This window comes from Balaenoptera ricei, chromosome 9 (genome assembly GCF_028023285.1).
Source record: "Balaenoptera ricei isolate mBalRic1 chromosome 9, mBalRic1.hap2, whole genome shotgun sequence".
NCBI classification, from domain to species: Eukaryota; Metazoa; Chordata; class Mammalia; order Artiodactyla; family Balaenopteridae; genus Balaenoptera; species Balaenoptera ricei.
Genome location: NC_082647.1, coordinates 98,188,010 through 98,209,620, shown reverse-complemented (window position 1 = coordinate 98,209,620; position 21,611 = coordinate 98,188,010). Strand labels below are relative to the sequence as shown.

The following is a 21,611-nucleotide window of genomic DNA, read 5'->3' as shown; positions in this document are numbered from 1 at the left end:
AAAAAAAAAAAAAAAAGAATCCGCCTGCCAATGCAGGGGACATGGGTTCAAGCCCTGCTCCGGGAAGATCCCACATGCCACGGATCAACTAAGCCTGTGCGCCACAACTACTGAGGCTGCGCTCTAGAGCCCGCGAGCCACAATTACTGAGCCCGTGTGCCACAACTACTGAAGCCAGCGTGCCCAGAGTCCATGCTCCACAGCAAGAGAAGCCACCGCGATGAGAAGCCCGCGCACCGCAAAGAAGAGTGGCCCCCGCTCACTGTAACTGGAGAAAGCCCGCGTGCAGCAACGAAGACCCAACGCAGCCAAAAATAAATAAATAAATTCATATAAAAAAAAAAACCTTACAAAAAATAAAACTTACACAAATCAGAGCGAGACTGAAGGGGAGAAGATATCCAGTGATGAACTGGGAGACAGAACCACTTGTGAAGAAACATACATTATTGAAATTAAGACAGGTTGGAACTCATACATACATGTTGAGTAGTTTATCTTCAAAATCATTTTCTAATGCTAATTTATGCATTTGATACATATTCTTGTTTAAACACAGTAACTTACCAGTTAGAAATGTAAATGAAATGTCTTAAATGCAAGCTGGACCATACACTGCATAAACAAGAGCAGAGAGAGGAATATTTCATATTTGTCTGCCATCTTCATCTGGACAACTACATGTTAAAACTGATCTACTGATCTTCTCCCCCTAATCTGTTCTACTAGCACCTTTCCACCTCAGTTAATGCCAACTCCAGCCTTCCAGCTGCTCAGGCTGAAAATTTTGTTAGGAAATTCTATTGACTCTACCTTTTAAATATGTCTAGTATCAACTCATTTAACTCTCAAAATAGCCCCCCTAAGATAGGTACTATGTTTATCCTCATTTTTTAGAAAAGCAAAATAAATCAAGGCTCAAAGAGGGTAAGTAATTAGTCTAAGTTATATATACTTGCTAGTTCTATAGGTAGTAGAACCAGAATTCAGTCTAGATGGTCTGACTCCAGAGCCCAGGCTCTTAATCATTAGGAAATACTACCTCTTCAAAGAAATAAAAACCTATCTAAAAACTGATCTAGCACAAGGCAGGACTAAACTCAGGAACAATATAGGTGCATTCTGCAGATTTGTTCCAAAGTCACTTATTTAGCATTGCACAATTAAATATACCCAGAAAAGCTATTAGGAAATATATTATTAATTTCAGAATCAAATAAATTATTTCTCTCATTATGGTTGTATATCTGTATACTTTTGTAATACATTTTTTAGTGTTTTTTCCCCACCCTGGCCACTATACTTTGAAAAAGAACATAATAAAATCTTTTGAGGAAAATTCAGGGGTTAATATCAAGAACAATTCCTGGGTAAGTTAGAAATGTAAGCTCCTAATTAGCAGGGATCATATCTAGTTGGTTCATCATTATATACCCATGTCCATCATACATAAGTGCTTAATTTACATACATAAATTTTTATTATATGTATATATATCTCCATCCTTCCACAAGTCACCCACTTCTTTTTTTAAATATTTATTTATTATTTATTTATTTATGCAGGCATGCATGCATGCCACACTGGGTTTTAGTTGTGGCACCCAGGATCTTCGTTGCAGCATACAGGCTACTTAGTCACAGCGTGTGGGCTTTAGTTGCGGCATGCGGACTCTTAGTTGTGGCACGCGAACTCTTAGTTGCGGCATGCATGTGGGTTCTAGTTCTCCAACCGGGGATCGAACCTGGGCCCCCTGCATTGGGAGCGTGGAGTCTTACCCACTGGACCACCAGGAAAGTCCCTCACCCACTTCTTGATACTTATGTCACCACCATCATCTCTTGTGAAAATGATTAAAACAGCCTTCTGACTGGCCTTCCCATCTCTGCTTCCCTCATCTGTTCTCAGCACACAGCCAGAATAATCCTTTTAAAAGAACCAGATCATTCCACTCCTTTGCTCAGAACCCCACAATGGTTTTCCATGTCGGAGTTAAGGTCAAAATCTTTACAATGGCCTAGGAAGCCTGTGATCTCCCCATTCCCGCTGTCATTACCTCTCTGACCTCCTCTTACTACTCACTCATTCCATTCCAATCTCCTTGCTATTTCTCAAATACGCCAGGTGCAACCCCCTCTTTAAGGCCTTCACAGACTGTGTCCTCTGCTTGGAAAGTTCTTCCCCACATAATATACGTGGCTAACTGTCACCTACTTCAAATCTTTGCTCAAATGTCATCTTTTCAATGAATTCTACCCAGACTGCTCTATTTAAAACTGCAAACCTACCAACACCCCATTATCCTTACTTTCCCTTTATTCTCTAGGATTTTATCACACTTCTAACATGTTACATAATTTAACGAAATTTATGGTCATGTCTCTAAAGACTTGTGCATCCAAAGTGATTAGAATGGTGCCTAGCCAGATATCATATTGCTTATATGCAGAATCTAAAAAAAATTAATACAAATGAACTTATTCACATAACAGAAACAGACTCACAGAGAATGAACTTTTGGTTACCAGGGAGGAAGGGTGGGGGGAAGGACAGATTGGGAGTTTGGGACTGACACGTACACACTGCTATATTTAAAATAGATAACCAACAAGGACCTACTGTATAGCACAGGGAACTCCGCTCAACATTCTGTAATAACCTAAATGGGAAAAGAATTTGAAAATGAATAGATATATGTATAACTGAATCACTTTGCTGTACATCCGAAACTAACACAACATTGTTAATCAACGATACTCCAATATAAAATAAAAAAATTTTTAAAATGGCATCTAGCATATAAATGTTTATATTTCACATGGTAGGTGCTCAGTACCTATTTGAGTATAGGCCATGAAATACTACATTTACCATGGATTAGGGTGCTTAACCAGAGGATGGAGCCTATTACTTAGTTGTCAGCTCTGCAACTAAAACAATTCACACACCAAAGTTATAACATGAGTTATCTCTGGAAGGGAAATGTTAATTGTGGTAGTGGTCAAGGGGATCTTTATTTGTAATATGACATATTTCTCCCAAAAGACTTACTGCTTGTATAATTGAAATGAGTGCAAATTTTAAAACAAAAAAATTAAAGATTTTGAAAGTAACACATAGGAAGAAAACTAAAGGGAGCAAGATTTTTCAATCTGAAGGAAGACAAAGGGAGAACAATTTTAAACGTAGATTAATAGGAAATGGGCTTAAATACAACATGAAAGTTGGTGCTAACAACTACTTGGAATAGCAATGAGACATTCTCAGGACATAGATTAACATTTCAAAATGGTAGATTTTTAAAAAGACATGGTTCCACCCAAGTGTTAGAGCTAAACCCATGACCCACCATTGTTCATTTAAATCCTGTGATTCTGTAATGCCTAAAAATTCAAATTCTAAAGGAGATGAGAAAATTAAAGTTTGATACTAAAATGTTGTTTTAAAAATTCTGCCTTAATACTTTTTCCCTCAAAGATGGAAAACTGAAGGGGCATGAATCAAAACAAAAAATGTTTGAAAATTCAAATGTTTTTATTAGTATCATTACCAAGTATTTTAACTGGCTTACCTCTCTTTCCCCTTTAATCCTAGTATATCCAATATTGCTTTATTAGACTGTGCATATATTGTAGTAAGTAAAGTCTGCTTGGTCTAGGCCACAATTGAACAGATTACACTTACAAAAACCAGTGAAGAAAAATAAATCCACTTCAGTCAGAATATAGTATGATTATGTCAAACCTCAGCTAACATCAATATACGAATTTGATGGCTGATCTAATAGTCAGAAAAGTTTATTTTTGTTTCAGGTACTTGTGAGATTTTTCCACGTACTTGTAACGCTTTTTCAAGAATGTTACGATATGTCTATACAGTTTTTCCAAAAAGATGTATGAAAGATACTCTTCCAGTATGTTAGTAAGAACAAAGCGTAAAGCAGCTCTGTATACTTCATACAGTAAAGTCACCTATTTTGAGTTTAAAAATATGGTCAAATTATCCTTTGCATTTATATTTCAGTGGTAGTATTTATACGATAAATTGAGCAAGTGGTTTTTACAGGGCAAGATGGATATTAAGTAGTTTCTTAGTCTTTGCAACTGATATTTCCCCAAAATACTACAGAATACTCTGAACAATCATACCACTTCAGAAATATTAACGTTCAACTTGCTGGTTTTAATCTCCAAAAACGTGAATCTATTTTACTGTAAAAGCTGTATCAACACGAAAAACTCTGCATTCTCCCAAATGTGTCATCATTAGGTAAAAATTCATCTAGGCAAAATAGTATTTATGCTTTCATTTTATTGTTTTTAAGAATTAAACTGCCACCTCAGTAGTCTTAAGAGCAATATAATGAAATATACATACATTTAATTTAGACTTATGTCCATCATAGCTTCAAAGGCTTCCCTGAAATAAGGCTGGGATTCACATCTTTTTCCTTAAGGAAAGAAACACTAACAGTAATTTTGTTATCCTTCTACCCACCCACCCTCATTCAAACAATAACTGGATGAATTCAAGTCTAACACCATTTTAAAAAATTGTCTGCTACAACACATTTCATGTGATCTGCCTTCCTGCATAACACATATTTCTTAAACCTAACCAAAAAGAAATCATTTTTTAAAAGCCTACAAGAATTCTCTTAACATGTGGAATTTTATCATGATATTAATTTTTTTGTCCAATACATAGGCTAAGTGGTTTCATGCCACATTCAATTCTAGTGAATTTCATTAAAACAGGTGAGCTCTTCATAAATAGTTGAGAAGCTTTAAAGTGAATTCGGCTATTTCCTATTACATGAAACCAAAAAATGGTCCTGGATTTTCAACAAGAGTATTTTAACAGCTCCTAAATAGGGCCATGAAAAGGAATCAAGTTTGCACAGTCCAAGTACCTACAGTAATATGATAGACGCACTCACCACCATTTCATACTATTTCACTCCCATGCTTCTAATAACAATTTCTCACTAGAAATATTGCATTAACAACTGGACTCTCAAATTGCTAGGTGTGAAAAATCACGTACTTTCACTTAAAAAAAAAGTGTATTAGTTATTTTCAGCTGGTCAAGGTTGAAAGGGCCATTTATATTATTTCTAACTTCAGCTCTAAGTTCATAGATGACTTTGCATCTGATTATCCAAGAAGAGAAGTTGTTTTGCCTGTTCCTGACAGAATTAAATGGTAAATTAGCAATCAGTTCACCCTTTGTCAAAAAGAAATGTTCTAAATTTATACACTACAAACTATTTAATAAATGGCATCTGCATACTACACATTTCATGTTTATATGTTATGCACCATTTTAGGGGGGAGGAAGTACTTCACAGGGGTTTATTCAAAGGATATATAGTAATATCCTAAGAGTGTTGATTTATACATATGAGTTCTGTATAAACTGTAAGTGGTCATCTCAGCTGGACTGTAAGAAGCCCCTATAATGCAAAAGCTGACTCCGAAGACACCTTATAAAGCACTGAAATTCACAATTTAGATTACTTTTCTTTTCTCCAATACAAAATCATCTGGTAGTCTTCACTGTTGACTCCAAGCTAAAACTTTCCAAGTTTTAGATGCTTAACCAATAAAAGAAACAGGAAATCATTAATAGTTTTTAAATGTCAAGTCAGAGAAAAAACCTTATCACACAGTCATGAAACCTGAGCAACACAAGTATGTGATTACAAGAATGTCCTTCATTAATACAGTATTCAAATTCCTCCATGGCATTCAAATTATAGTTTAAAACCCAATAAACAAGAACCCACTTAAGCACGGGATCAAATTCTACCATGAAATGAGGAATTACATAAAGCCTATTCAGCCCTAAATATTTAGTTTAAGACAATGAGTAGAGAGGAATACACTTCATCTAAAGCACACCATTTAAACAGTTCTATAAAATAACGTTACTTAAGATTAATCAGTGTGGTGCATCATGTGATTCCAACCATTCAGTAAAAAGCATTAACGGGTACCAGCATCCCCAACAGCTTGGAGCCTACAGAGTTGATTACTTTGGCCGTAACTTTCCAAGTAACGACCACTGCCTTTCAATATTACAAACATAAATATTTCTTAGTACTGGAATTCCAATGTATTTTGGTGTTCCTGAGGCTGCCTACAAATGAAAAGGCATCCAAGTGAAGTGCATTATACACCTAATATACCTCAAAATTTCAGTGCCTAACATGTGAAATCATTTCCTACCATTTAACAGTCTGCCTTACAGTAAATTCTAGTAGATTTTTACTTTTAGGATTTTATTATAACTTTGGGAAATTAGTGGTAAAACATATGGTTTAAAAAACAGTATGTGGCTGCACTTAAATTCACATAAAAATAGCATTTTTACAACCATATTGAAATTTAATCCTTTTACACAGGTTAACAAAATGTATCACAAGAAAAACTAAACATTGGGTTTAACAAAAGCAATACTTTTGAAAGTGGAACGACGAAAAAATTTTTTCAAATTTTTTACAAATGGTCACCTCTGGGTCAATTTACCACACTAGGGGAAGAAAGTTGTTAAAATATAGTTGTGCTCAACTGAGCCACTTATCTGCACTACAGTATAGTACTTGAAATCACTCCTAAGGTCAAGATTTAAAACCATTTTAAGAGACAAGACCCTAAGTGTTTTACAGCCACCTCAGTAAGAGGCGCTTTCCCTTCCCCAACAGTCAAAGCTTAATTAAAAGATTGACTATACATAAGTTTGTTTCCTCATCATATCTTCAGTTCAAAATACTATTATCATTGGTAATACGGTCTATATCTTGTCTGATCTGGATGATGTGGTCCAGGAAGTGGGGTTTGAGAAGGCGGACCCTGCATTCGTGGAGGAGGAGGCGGCCCTCTCGGTGCAGGCCATATACCAGGACTCATTCCCCCTGGCTGTGTAAATGGAGGGCTCAGAGTTCCTTGATCTTCAGTGAACTGGGGTAAAGAGTTAGGATTATAATGGTGAGGAGGGGGTGCAGTTACAGGTGGACCACCATGTTGAGGGGGGGGAGGTCCTGGAGGAGGATGATTCATATAAGGTGGCATCTGGGCAATAATATGTCCAGGGGGAGGGGTAATTGGTGGTGGAGCAGAGGTCATTGGTGGAGGTGGAGCTTGGCTATACACCAGGTGAGGAGTACCTGCGGCCTGGGGAGGATGTGGCATTGGATGGCTTATTGGTGGTGGAGGAGGTGGGGGTGGTGCGTAATGTTGCTGTGGAGGCATAATATGATGAGGGTGCGAGACCACTGGTTGACCCTGATATTCAGGATGATGGTGAGCAGGTGCTGGGGCAGGAGGTGGTGGTTCTCTAGCACCTGAATTTGAGTCATCCTGAATAGGGACAGTTATTAAATTGCTGTGTTTTCTTGTTGAAATACGAAAGGTTTCCTGACTGACCGAGCGAGGTGGAGGTGGAGCCATGGACAATTCTGCTGGAGGAGCACGAATATCCTCATGTGGCTGATTATAGTGCTCGTGGGGCACATGTTGCAAAGGAGGTGGTGGCATCATGATGTGCTGCTTTGGCGGAATATGGCTCATATGGTGCTTGTCTGGCGGCATTATAAAACGATCGGGGATTTCAGCTGGTGGTGGGGCAATAGGAGGATGAACATTTTCAAGTGAAGCACGGGTAACAGGTTTTCCAGCTCTCATATGGCGGTGGTTGATATGAGCCTGTAAGTCTCTCTGGGACAAGTATGTTCTCTTGCACCCTTGAACAATGCTACACATGAAGAGAGAACCTCGTGTACACTGCTCAATTCGCTGCACAGGATCACTACAGCTAAATTAGAAGGGGAAAAAAGTTTGATTTACTAAAAACAGACTGTAAAAATAACGCACTTAATTTCAAAGATATGACTAGTTTTAAATTTTGTTATGGAAAATACTACAAAAGTTCACAATTACAAGTTATAGTTACTGCAAGTGAACCTTTAATCTTTTCCACTTTGTGGTCTGTTCGCTATTAAGCATCAGCATTTCTTTCAACAACAGAACGCTTAAGAAAAAAATTCAAAGTGTTTATCAAACAGAGTATGTTTTAAGAAAAGACCTTTTCTTCCCAAGACCTAGAATTTATCTGATTTTCTCAAACAATTCTATGCTTTGCATCCATTTGCAAAGAAAAATCCAGGAAGGGCAAACCAAAGCATCTGTCACAATCATGGAATTCAAACTTGTACCGTATTTATTGAGTATTATTTTCTGCGCAAATAATACTAAGTGGAAGACACCAAGTGGAAGAACTGTAAGAACTACAAAAATAAATAGGATCATCCTAATCATCAAGGTTCTTAACATTAAACAACATAAACAAATTAAATTCAAACCCTGAACACCAAGAGTCCCTTCAAGAAGGGGTCTTTCTGAACTGTCAGACAAATTTACTACTATAAAGTATTACACACTCCTGCTTCTCTAAATTATAACCACTAAATTTAACTCAATATTTTCTTAATGAGTCAGGGTCAAATTGTAACTACTCTTCATTCACTATTTTTAATCCACTCTTGCCTTTAGAGTCTTCTTGAAATAGCAGAAACAGGACTGAGCTAGGAATTGGAACTGGGATCTACTACTGGCTCTGAGATCTCAGTGAAGTCATTTAAACTTTGTTTCTTTATCTGTAAAATGGGGTTCAAACATCTAACCTAACTCACAATGTTTTTATATCCACTTCACCCTACTTAAAGGAGTATCTATAACATCAACGAAACAGTGAAAATGACAGGACTTAATGACTAGTTAAGCACTATACATGTATAAGCTGTTATCATTAAATACGTGTGTCAGGTCATATGACACTACATTACATGGCTCTATATTCTTGATTTTGAGTGGTGTCTGTTTTTCCTTCCTCACTGAAGGCTGGTACTCCTTCTTGATACTAGGAGGCGTCCCTTTAGTGGCCATTTGGCACACTTCTTACTTTTTGCTTCTAACTTGCTGTAAGCTCTGAAATATCACCACAGTAACGGGATGTGAGGCACCTCTTTTGGGTGATGCTTAAGCATTAGTATATAGTATTTACATTAATTTGGATTGCCATTTCTTCACTTTCTAACCTGGGTCTGTTAATCCAGATAGGCTTATGCTCTGATATACCTAAGGGCCAACCAGTGAGATGCTTACTGGAGTTACACTGAATACCCTGAAAACTAAATTCCCTTTTAAATATTAACATTAGAACACTTACATAAAAGAGAAAACCTTTTGATGTCCTCTACATGGTGTTTTACAACATCCAAAATCCCTTATCCCAATGAGGCAATCAAATTTACTATATAGTGGATGTACACCGTGTTGGAAAATCAGGCATTACAGAAAATAAGGCAAACAGTGAATATGCATTTTTAATTTCGTAACTCTTCTGAATTATAATTCTAGGAAGGAAATACTCTTTAAACTCACACTATAAATTTTATAATCTGTGACTTTAAAGGGCTAATAAAAATATGCCAAAAGAATTAGTTGGCACTGGTTTGTCAATGAATCATCCATTCTCTCTCAGTGATGCCAATCTTCCTACACCATAAAAGAAAATTATCCCTTACAATTGTCCATAGCTTTGCTATCAACTAATACTACAACCCTTGGGATAGGTTCTGACATAGGTTATAAGGAACCTAGGAAGCCTACAGTTGTTCCAAAGAAGTTTCTCTCAAAGCTTTCCTCAAACCTTCTGTCAGGTGTTCTAAATTGATATAAAAATTCATAGTTTATTCTGGATCCTTCAAGACCATCCCCAAATAGATCACTATCAACCAACACCTCTAGATTGTCATAACTTGTCTGAGTCTATCTTAGAACATGATGGTGTTTTAAGATATACTCAAGACATAATAATCAGATTTGAAGGTAATAAATAAGAGCTTATACTTACATAGTACTTGCTATATGCTACTATATATGTATTAACTCATTTACTTCTAATAATAACCCAGGGAGGTAAGTACTATTATTAGCTCCATTTTACAGATGAAGAAATCACCTATGTCACACAGCTAATAAATAAGAAAATAGAGATTTGAATCCAGGAATTCTAATTCGAGAGTCTTTGCTCTCAATCACTACGTGATACTACCTCTCTAGCGTCCCATTAAAACAAGAAAATAACTATTTTTGGTTTATAACGCCAACTTTGTGATGGCAAATATACTCGTTATTTTGGCCAATTTGAATTGATTGATAATAGCTAATTAGCCCTATCTTAAGGAGAAGGCTAAGGCCAACTCTAGGCTCACAGAGAAACATGAGCCATGTCTACACATTTGATATCCTGCCACCGGTCTACAGCACACCCTGACCTTTAACCTAGATTATAAATCATTATATCACAAACTTTATTATTTAAAAATTTAATGATGATCTTACCCTGGACACATCTTATCTCCCTTTTTTTCGTGTAAAATAGCACAGTCATAGCAAAAAACATGCTTGCATGGAATCTGTGAACAGAGACATGTTACAGTTAAGCATACTAGAACAAATTAAAATACTTCCATAAAAAAAAAAAAAAACAGTAAGCACAGTGACCTAGACATAAAAGGCACTTGAGAACTGTTTTGTCAAAATGAACATTTATTAAGTACCAATTACATAAAAGCAACAGTTAACCCTTTTTCAGTCACAAAGTTCTTTGTGAGAATGTGATGAAAACTTTGGCCCTTTCCTCAAAAAACATATACATGCATATTTGCTTACACGTTCATGGTCCCTACAGGTTAAAAGCTCCTGAAGAATACTGCATAATGTTTAATCTAATCCTGTATCTCCTGGAAGTATTCCAAGGCAGGAAAAGAACAAATATCTTCTAATGTAATATAAGTAGCCTTCTTCCCTGGTAGTCTTAAGTTAATGAACTTACAAATATTTAAAAATAAATCAGAAGGACACAGTAAAATGATGTTACACCACTTTAAAACTCAGAGGCCATTACCATTATTTAGTTGTGTTACGTAGCAAAGCAACAGTGCATAATCCACACCCTCCACCATCACAGATATATCACTGAATTCAAATTTTTTTCCAACAAAAATGTTAAACTTTTTATATGCCAAAATTACTATTAAATTACAGTTAGGGCTGGTTTTTTTTTTAATGTTTAGAATTCAATTCTCAGAAATCATAAATAATCTTTATTAATTCAGTTTTATATTAAAAATTATAGCCTTCAGAAATGAATAACTGATTTTATTCTGTCAACAAGGGAAAAAAACCCCATTTTTCCCTAATAAACTAGAATTAATGTAAACAGGTATCAAACAGTCCAAGGAAATTATTTAGTTTTCAGCATTAGGTTCCGTAATTAATATTTACAAGCAATTAAAGAATTTGTCAAGATAATTCTATTAAATGCATATTATTCCCAAATTTCCCCTAGCTATTTTATACTTATTTAAAATGTTATAAACTTAATCACTAAACAGCAATAAATCTATCTACTTAAATTTCAGAATCCTACCTCTACACAAATATTTAATTTACAAAATCAGAATTTAATTTATACTTACCATTCGCCCATAGATTTTAATAGGCAATCCACATTTGTCACAGAAATGAACTGGTGTATCATCCTTTTCACCTAAGATGTTTATCTGTTGAAATGATATAATTAAATTTTCCTTAAGCATTTCTAAAACTTATGTCCATAATTTACACAATGAATTGGTTAGTATTTTATAAAAGTTATTAAAACAATTAGAAATAAAGGTTTCTTGGTATAATACCCACATACGCCACATTAGTTGGGCCACCATCAGTCTTGGGGGTTTATTCCCTTAAACAGTGTTAATGGTTATTGATTTTACTTGACTTTACTAAAAATTACTTCAGATTATCTTTCAAAGCAGTGAAATAGGGCATTAATAAACAAATGATTTGTGAGTACTGAAAGATGTAACTATAATAAAAGTTCATACCATTCTTTATGTAGTCTGAATTGTTCTAATAGAGTATTTAAAATATTTTATTGTTCTAATAAAATTTTTTATTTTTAGTTATACCTGAAAGTCCCAAAAAAGGTGTCCAGGAAATCTTCGTTGATTTCCAAACAGTTCGCCCCCTTTACAGTCATACCGTTCTTCTTCATTATAATCAAATCCTTCTGAGAGAAGAAAGTGTTACCTATTAACTTTTCACATCTCAATTTCATTTTGGAAGTACATGTACATGGTCAAACAGACCTATTCACTGACACCTTTCAAAGCTCTTCTAAGAACAAGATAATCAAGTCTAGTTTAAAGCACCATCTAGAAATGATCTTGGTAATCATGTAGTCTAACTCTCATGACTGAGAATATTGCAGTACTGGAGATCATAATAACTCAACCCAGAGAAGATCGGTGGCAGAGCTAGGAAAAGATCTCAGATCTCTTCACTCCCATTCAAGTGCTCTTATTAATTCACCAAACTATTTCTAGTATAAAACTACTAATTATCATCATCATGATTATTACACAAATAAAAGATACTTATCACCACTTATTCTGATCTATCTATAAAAGTGGTATTATGCTGTAAGAAACTGATATTATTGCTAAAGGATTAATGAAAACATAAAGAATTCTGCAGACTTCCTTCTTACGACTTAGTAAATTAGGTATCCTCTTCTTCAGCTTTAAACTGAGCCTGATTTTAGAAACATCCAACATATTCATACTTCATCCTTTCCATTGAAACCTCTCCCTGGTTAATCACGCAAACAGTAGAATTTATATCGTATCTACTTACAAGTATCCTCCCCTACACTGCATATATCAATATCAATAAACTTAAAACAATATGAAGATCAAATGGGCTCAATTTCAATTTCTCTGGCCTAATTAAAAAGTTGATGGTAATCCTCTCATCTCATACAAAAGGAAAGAAAACCAGCAAACAGTCTTATGGGGATTCTAGATAGAATCCAATTACCTAAAGTAAAGCTGAGAAGACAAATCTATCCCTCCAAGGTGCCAGGCTTCTCACGACTCTTTTGGCCCTAGAACTGGTAAACAGAGTAGCCAAAGCACAGAAGTTTTAACTTTACCCACATGGCTACATTACAGCATCTGCATACAGACACACGGACACAAACAGAGATAGACACACACGCAGAGATGCAAGAATTTTTTGAACCTGATACAGACATACATACCAGTGTACTGCTATCTAATCATCTCCAACACAAATGTAGAGTTCTTATAAGTTACATCTGAGTGACCCTAGGTTCTTATATGATCCATTTATACCTTATAAAAGCTGCTGTCATCTAAAACTCAAAATAAGGAAAGTTAACTTTTCTACTTATTAAAACTCAAAAAATTATTGAGCAGAACAACAGCCAAGAAAGTTAGGAGCACATTATCATTTTTCAGAGTAGTTCAACTTGTACTCCCATCATGAAGCTATATATATATATTTGTATAGATAACATACCAGCTGCTGCTGCTCTATCAATAACCTAGTGTACCCCCGCTTTGGCCTTTTTGGTTTTTAAATACTTTTTTAAAACTACACAGTAATGTATAAATAAATTCTTGTGTAACAGTAAAACAATGCAAAAAAGCTAAAATCCCCTTTCTATCCTTTTCTTCTCAGTTATCTCTTCATTCTCTTCCACTTCAAGCCCATACCCCCTTTTTGTTTTAATACCCAAATACATATCTATAAAAGTTCCAAAGCAGGGGTCAGCAAACTTTTTCTGCTTAAAGGCCAGTTAAGTAAATATTTTAGGCTCTGTAGGCCATACCTGAAATTACTCAACTATGCCAATATAGTGTGAAAAGCAGCCATGGGCATGGATGTGTCCCAATAAAAAACAGGACTGTATTTGGCCAATAGGCCATAGTTTGCAGACCCTGTACTAAAGGGTAAGATGGGAAAACTGTTTTATACTCATGAAATGGGGAAGGCCTTTCTAACGATGACAAAAAACCCAGAAGTCACACTAGAAAAGACTGGATATCTGACTACATAGAATTGTCAAGCTTTTCTACAATAAAAATTTTACATATAAAACTCAAAAGACAAATGGAGAATATATACAATATATGACAATTGTATTAATTTACAAAGAAAGAACTCATAAAAATCAAGAGAAAGACAATCAAACAGAAAAAAAAATGGGAAAAGGAAATGAACAGGTAGATCCTAGGCAAAAGAAATGACCAGTACTATGAAAAGATATACAACCCCACTCATAATTAAAGAAATGTGTATCAGAACAAAAATTTGTAAAGGTTAATAGTACCAATATTGGTGTGGGAGTATAAAGTGATGTACTGTTTTTACAGGGCCATTTGGCGACATCTGTCAAATTTTAAAATGTACAAATTCTAAAATCCACCAAGTTCTAAGATGCCCAAATTCATGCAAAGTTTAAATTCTATAAAATATACATACTAAGGTACATATACAAGGATATTTACTACAAAATTGTTTTTAACAGCAAAAAATTATTAAAATTGTTAAATAAATTATGGTATATCCGTAAGTGAAATACCTAAACCTACTTTCTTAAATGAGATACAACTGTATGTACTGAGAAGGCAAAATCTCACATGCATCTTGCATGAAAAAAGAGCAGTTATAAAGTAACTATGAAAAAGCCATACCAGGGATTATTTGGGAAGAGAATAATTATGGGGAGAGAGGGACAATTTTACTTTTAATATTATGTTTTCTGCAATATTGTTTAGATTTTTTTTAAACAATAGGCAGTGTTACTTTCAACAAGAAAATAAACCAAAAATATTTATAAAGGGAGAGAAAAGTAAAATATGCCAAAATGAGAAGTCAAAGACTGAAGAAGGAAGAGAGTATAAAAGATAAAAAAAGAGGTGACTCAAGGTAAATAAAATCACATGGCTTATTTGGTGGAATCAGATATAAAAGAAAGACTTTTGGACCTATTAGTTTAAACAAATTACCTTCATCACCAGCTGGAGCCTTTGCAGGCATCCTGTTTATAGTCCTTGGAGTTCGAGGTGAAGCTTTGGCTTTGTTCCCTTGTTTGGAGATGAGCTTTATAGGAATTCGTCTTCGAACATCAAGACCACCCAATGATCCAGAACTATTAGTGCCTTGTAACTCATTGTCTATGTTAGAAAAAAAGTTGTAATTTCTTTTAGTTTTTTTTTTGAAGATTATTCTGCCACAGGTATTAAAGCAACATACCCCACATTATCAAGGGTTGAATATCTGGTTTCTGATTTTAAATACTATGCTATATAAGTTCAAGTACTAATTTTCTCTATTTTGGACAAACCCTTAAAGCAATGCTTTTTGAGATATGGAACCTTTAAAAGGTTGACAGAAGTTACAGAACCTCTCCCTAAAAAAATGGACAAAAAAATTTTCCATTTTTCCAGAGGGATTTACAGAAACGTAAAACCCTTCATGAGCCTAAGATAAGAACCTCTGTCTTGGAACTATAAGAGATTTTTTTAAAAAAGAAAAAGAAAAGTAAAGGAAGAAGAACAAAAAGAAAGAAAACCATCACTATCTCCATCAAGTATGCAAAGTAGGCACTCAGTAAATTTAGTAATCTGCATCGATATCAGGACAATCAATAATACTGGAAACACAAAACTAACACTGACAATGGTAAAATTAAATAAGTGTAAAATTGTTTTTCTAAAAAGCATTCAGGAATATAGTAAAAATTATTGCACCATTTAGTAGTAAAAACACGCACTAATGTACTTGTGCTATAACATTTCTAGATGTACACATGTGACTGTGTTACTCTTGGTCACCATTGTAATGGAAAATTATAGTTTAGGAGGATGCAAGTTTTCTGTACTTGGCCTAAATAACTGAAACTTTCTACGTCCCTGTCTGTTATTAGCTTATGAATTAAATTCACTCATATCCCATGAGTAATAGGAGCATTATTTCATAGAACTGACTCTATTTGAAGATTAAAAGCCACCTTTTCTTCAAGTCCATGACAAGATATTACAATCCAGAAAATATTTACCTTTACCTACTAAAGACAGAAAGGGAAATGCCCTAAAATAGGAAATGCAAATAATTTTTTTAAATAGTAATGTCTTAAACATGACAATTAGTGAACAAGGCTGTTTAATTGCCACTGCATTAGACAGTACAATCCAGAGTGATAGCCAAACTGTCCACATTAAATTCAGTAAAGCCAAATTTGGAAGTAGTATCCTAATTAGTACTAATGATCTCCAAGGGTACTAGAATTACAGACACATGTTGAACTCACATCGATTTGCACCCTTTCTGAAGGACAGAACAAAATTCAAAATCGGTCCTTAATTATTAATTTAACTATCTTTCAGTCTACTTTCTATTATTACTTTCATAATAGCTAACCCTCAAAAATAAAATTCATGGAAAAGGGATTTTAACTTTAACATGGATAACTTTAACATGGATAGTTAAAGTCAAGTTAGGATAAATCCAACTTGATCAACTCTCAACACTTCACAAAATGTATTAACAATTTGAATAACGTATTTCATCTGCTCTCACTCTAGTTGCTTATTTATGTAAAAATACCTACAAGCAATGTAATAGCAAAAAGACAGATAAGACAGAATTTTTTTTTGTTTTTTTTTTTGCTCAATAGGTATTCCTAATTTTCCAATGAACTAAAAAAAGCAAGTTGTTGTAGACAGTTCAGTGCTGTCCTTCAGACAGTAAAAGGACTCTTAACGGTTTCAACTCGATGAATGATCAAAATACCAACACTTCATTACTACAAGTCCTTTTCACACCACCCTGGACACCTGTGGTCACTACTGTGGCTTGTTTAGCCTATTACGGCTTTCCAGAGCGTGCTGCCCTCTTAACACCTTGCAGCCTGCCTCAGACTGCAAGTTCATAAGCAAAGTACAGCGGTTAATAGTGACATCACTCTGGGTTTGTCTTAGGGTTTTGGGGGTTTTATTAAGAATCAGAACATACAGCATAATTTCCTTTTGAATAAGACAACTACAAACATAAAGCCCTAACAACAAAAGTCTTTGGATATGACACAAAGTGAGAATTAAGGATAGAACTGGCCATATAAAGTGAAATCCACTTTAAAAAGGCATAACACTTTTATATTATATTATACAGGTTTTTAAAAGATTTGTGTAGAATTTTATCTTGAATTAAAGGAATCAAGAAATATTTTTACAAAATTTAGGTTATAGTTACAACTAAGTGCTAATTCTTAGAATAGCCAAAGAATGAATCAAGTGATAAGTAGGAATTTCCTGGGGTAATTTTTCCAGCAAAATTCTATTGTAAAAACACCACACGATAGCCTTTATTTTATGACTGACTTTTTTAACAAGATTACAAAACCAGTCATTTTTGCATAACATTAGAGGGTTTCATCATTTCCCCAAGGGCTTCTATTAATCCTTTGATATTAGAAACATTCTTTTGAGATGCCTATCCTGTCATAATGTCTTCAATTCACTGGCTAACTGGCATTTCCTCACTTGCCAATGATTTTATTTGTGATTCAAATAATTACCGAATTCACATTTACGAATTTCATGAAAATCGGAATCTTTTGTAATCACAATCAATGTACAGCATTTTATACCATTTCCTGATATGAAACACTAAGAACACTGCCGTATAATGAAATTAACTAAAAGAATAAAAAAGAAGCTGGTGTTAAGCAGGAATATCTGAGCAGGAACTAATTTTTTAAGTGGTCAGTTCATTAGTGAATATTTTCATGTTCAGATGACTTTTACTTACTTAGGCAAACTTTTAACTTAGAGAACTAGGATAATAAATATGGAGATACACACACACCCACATTACAATTTCCTAACATAACATTCTCTAAACTGTGGAAGCTGCTTGACTCCCAGAATTCCAGTAAGAGGCTCAAATGAAAAACATTTGCTAACGTGGCATGTTTGCTACCCTAACACCAAAATCCCAGGGTTTCGATTCTATAAAATTTCCAAACACTAGAGTTCCTTAGAGCTTGGTTCTAGGCCCTCTTCTCTTCTGCCTTAAGTGATTTGTGGTACTAAGCCCCAAACAAACTTCCCTCTGATCTCCACTTGACATCTCCCCTTGTATGTCTCAACACACATCTCTTACTTAAGCCCAAAATCTTGTTCCCAAATTCCAATTTCTCACCTCTGCTCCTCAAAAAAAAGTGTTTTTCCCCCAAGTCTTCCAGTAATGGACACCACTCAAACTAGAACCCTAGGCACCTTTCCTTCCTCTCACATGCTTCCAAACCAATCCACCAGTGCCTGTTTGAGTTCTATCACCTGAAAATTCACTGAATCTGCCCACTCCCTTTTTCACTAAACCAGCCACCTTCACTAAGCCAAGCCTCCCTTCTGATCTATTGCAATCACCTCCTAAATTTTCTATTTTCTATTATTCTTGCCTTCTCTTACACCATTCTCCATAAAATAACCTATTGTGTTTTTAAAAAGAGATTACGTTCCTCCTCTACTTCTGTTCAATGGCTTCATATTGCACTTAACATAACATTCAAATCTTTACCATGGACTTCAAAGTCTTGCACGACCCGACTCCTGCCTTCCTTTCCAATCCCATCTTCCGGTTCTTTCCCTCTAGTTAACTAGGTGCAGCTGACTGGTCTTCTCTAAATTTTCCTCCCTCAGAGTCTTTGTACTTGCTCTAAATGCTTTCCTCGTGATTTATTCCACGCCGGATTCTTCTCATCCATCAGATCTCAGCTTACAAATATTACTTTTCCAGAAAGACCTTCCCTGACCACCCTCTCTGAAGCTTCCTCCTAATAGTCTTTACCAGAGCACCCGTTTACCCTCTTCAAAGCACTCATCATAATCTGTAAACATTTAAGTATTTTTAAAAACTTGTTTATTGTCTTTCCCAATAGAACGTAACCTCCAAGTAGAGAGGGACTCAGTCCGTCTTGTTTACCATTCCATCTCCAAGCCTAGAAGAGTATGTATATATATCTATGTGTGTGTATACATACACACATAACGTATTTATATATAGGAGTATACATATATATATGAAATTAAGTAGACAGTTGATGACTGAGGAATCCTAAACAATACTTAATACTGGAAAAAGCCTTTTCCCCCCTACTTGTAATATGGCTGATATAACTGAACGGAGCAGTACCTAACTCCAAATGCACTCATTCAATATCCAAAAACCACAAGGAAGCAAAAGCCAAAAAACACATAACAAAGAGTGAAGCCATTCTTACTTGGAGAAAGGAATGAGACTATCTTGATTTTAAGCTCAAGATTGATGGTTAAGCACCACAGCCGAAGCGCGGGGCATGCTTTGGGCTTAAGCAGAAAAGCTGCTCTCGGTATGATTCCGAAAACCGTATCTGACTCCCTTCTCCCACCTCTAGTCCATGAAAGACCGGAGAGACAAAAACGACAGGCGGTGACCACCGCAGCACCCGCCCAAAGCTGACTGAGACAGCAGGAAGTCTCCAACCCACTCTCGCGCATCGACTCCGAGCGTAATGAGGCTTCCCCGACTCCGAGATTGGAATCTACCCGCCAGTCCCCATAACGTAGGGCAGAGCACCCAAAATGAAGAAAAAAGGAGCCGGCGCTCTCTCCTCCCCGCGAAGCCCGCGCCGCCCGCCGTCCTGGCTCAGAGACCGGCAGAAGCAGAGAAGGAACGGCTGTTGCCGGCACCGAGGCTGTAGGTACCACACCGGAGGGTAGGCCAGGAAGTAGCAGGCCCTGGTCGGACACGCGGAGGGGTCTATGAGATTTCTTTCTCGCCGCCACACCCCAATGCTGTAGGGCGAGCGTAAACCCTCTATGCTCGCTGGGCGACCAGTCCCAGGCCGGCCAGGGGGCATGGAACCAGGACCCCCACTGCCTCCGCCTCCTTACCAGTGTGATCCATGATTCGGCTCGCAGGGCACAGTGGGAGCGGAAGTCAACCGCGCCGGAGTCGCAGGGAGCGCGTGCGCGATACCTTCCGGAGCCTGGGAGGCGGAAGTGCGACCAGGTTGCCCGGGTTGGGGCCTCCAAAGGCTTCCTTGTCTCGCGTCCGCTAGCCGACTCCGGTGAGGGAGTCAGGCATAATTCGAGCAGAGAGAAAAAGAACGAATACGCGGAGAGCTTCAATGTGGAGGCTGCTAAGGCTTCCTCTTATGTGCTTCCAAAGGAAGTAGCCTTTAACTGTGGAGAGGAGACCGACGGGAACGGGGGAGGGGGAAAGCCGGTAGTATCCGTAGGACTAAGCTCGCAGCAGGTAAGGCGGCTGCCGGCCCCGCGGAGCATTGCCTTCTGGGACTTGTAGTGCGCTGGGACCCTGGAGCCTGCCAGGCACACTGCGCAGGCTCGGCCGTTGGGCTGGCCCCACCTCGGCGGGCGGAGTAACGGTTTGGAATCCCCCAGAGTCCGCGAGCTACGGTCCCCGCCCCCCCGGTCCAGGAAAAGTGTAAACACGCGCGCTCTAGAAGGCGTCCTCCAGCGGGAGGTTGCCCGGGGGATGGTTGAGCTGTATGAGACTCCCAGCTAGAGAGAAAGGCTCTGTGCATATGGTCTCCTTTTTGCTTTGTCGTGACAAGCTGCATAGACCCAGGCAGAGCTGACGGGTATCTACCCTCGTTCCCATCTCTAAAGTTGCTAACAGTTGAAGCCCATTTCTAACGCTTGATTAGCGCTCATTTTCTAGGGCAAGCTCTAGAAAAGCTCTTGTGGCGCTAGAAGCCCTCCCCCACCAAACACGTGCGCGCGCACACACACACACACACACACACACACACACACAACACCCCTCCTAAGGACTGGACGCGGGGCCAGGTGGAGGATGGATGCAGCGTAGCCGCGTCTTGTTAGGAGACAGCGGGGACTCCAGTGCAGAGCGGAGCTGAGCATGGGGAGAGCACGTTAGGGCTGGCCGCGAGGGAGCGGTGAAAAGAGTAAAGGCCTACAATGAGGAAGAGACAGTTACCGCTACGGGCAGTACCTAGTTCCAGTTCTTGGTCCCAGGGGTTGGTGGTTGCTGCCGCTTGCATCGTCCTCAGCCGAAACAAAAGGCAAATGCCAAAGAGTGATTCCTGAGGACCTTCAGGGCGGTCTCTACCTCGCGAGCCTGGCGCATCTGTGTCCACTCCCTTCGCCAGCCCTTCACACTTGATGCTCCCGAATGAGTAGGAAGGAGCACAATTAGTGGAAAACACAAGCTGGGGAGTCAAGGGATTTGGGTTCTATTCTTGTCGTCCCTCGGTGACGACATCATTACCTTGTGTTATGCACGCTTTCAGTGCCAGAGTTCCTGGATCAATCAGAGATTATTGTATTGACCTCTTAGAGAAGTGGTTTCATGGTGCTGAATTTCGAATAAAGTATGTGTAGCGATGTGCTCTATCTGTATAGTTAAACAGTAAGAGCTTTGAATAATAATATGATGAATAATCCTATAAGTGTTCTGTGTTATCTGCTGAATGTTTTACTGGGATCTTTTTAAAGACTTTCCCACTATATCTGCAGCTTTATAAACAGGTTTTTAGGTGCATTCACAACTAAGGAGAATTGTGAATCAACATTACTCCTGCTTTTGTTAAAATGTAAGTTTCTCTATTACTAAGTGATTTTCAAGATGCTTTCAATTGCTGGGCAT

At 37.3% G+C, this 21,611-nt stretch overlaps 2 protein-coding genes across 5 annotated transcripts in view; one reads left to right on the top strand and one right to left on the bottom strand.

The window, feature by feature from the left end:
- SLC26A3 (solute carrier family 26 member 3) overlaps positions 1-807 on the top strand; it is a 31,419-nt gene extending 30,612 nt beyond the window's left edge. The window contains exon 20 of the mRNA XM_059932537.1: positions 730-807. Within this exon, the coding sequence (XP_059788520.1) occupies positions 730-807 (78 nt within the window). The remainder of the gene's footprint in view (positions 1-729) is intronic.
- A 2,769-nt stretch (positions 808-3,576) lies between these two features.
- CBLL1 (Cbl proto-oncogene like 1) lies at positions 3,577-21,043 on the bottom strand. 4 transcript variants are annotated; one of them, XM_059934179.1, is made up of 6 exons: positions 20,958-21,043; positions 14,945-15,112; positions 12,038-12,138; positions 11,546-11,629; positions 10,407-10,480; positions 3,577-7,815 (listed from the first exon to the last, which is right to left on the bottom strand). In XM_059934179.1, exons 1-6 carry the CDS (start codon positions 21,004-21,006, stop codon positions 6,780-6,782), a joined length of 1,512 nt encoding a protein of 503 aa, XP_059790162.1. In that variant the 5' UTR covers positions 21,007-21,043; the 3' UTR covers positions 3,577-6,779. The 4 variants fall into 4 exon arrangements, with proteins under 4 accessions (XP_059790162.1, XP_059790163.1, XP_059790165.1 ...); XM_059934180.1 differs by having other exon boundaries at positions 12,038-12,135; XM_059934182.1 differs by lacking the exon at positions 20,958-21,043 and adding an exon at positions 19,874-20,084 and having other exon boundaries at positions 12,038-12,135.
- Between the last annotated feature and the right edge of the window lie 568 nt (positions 21,044-21,611).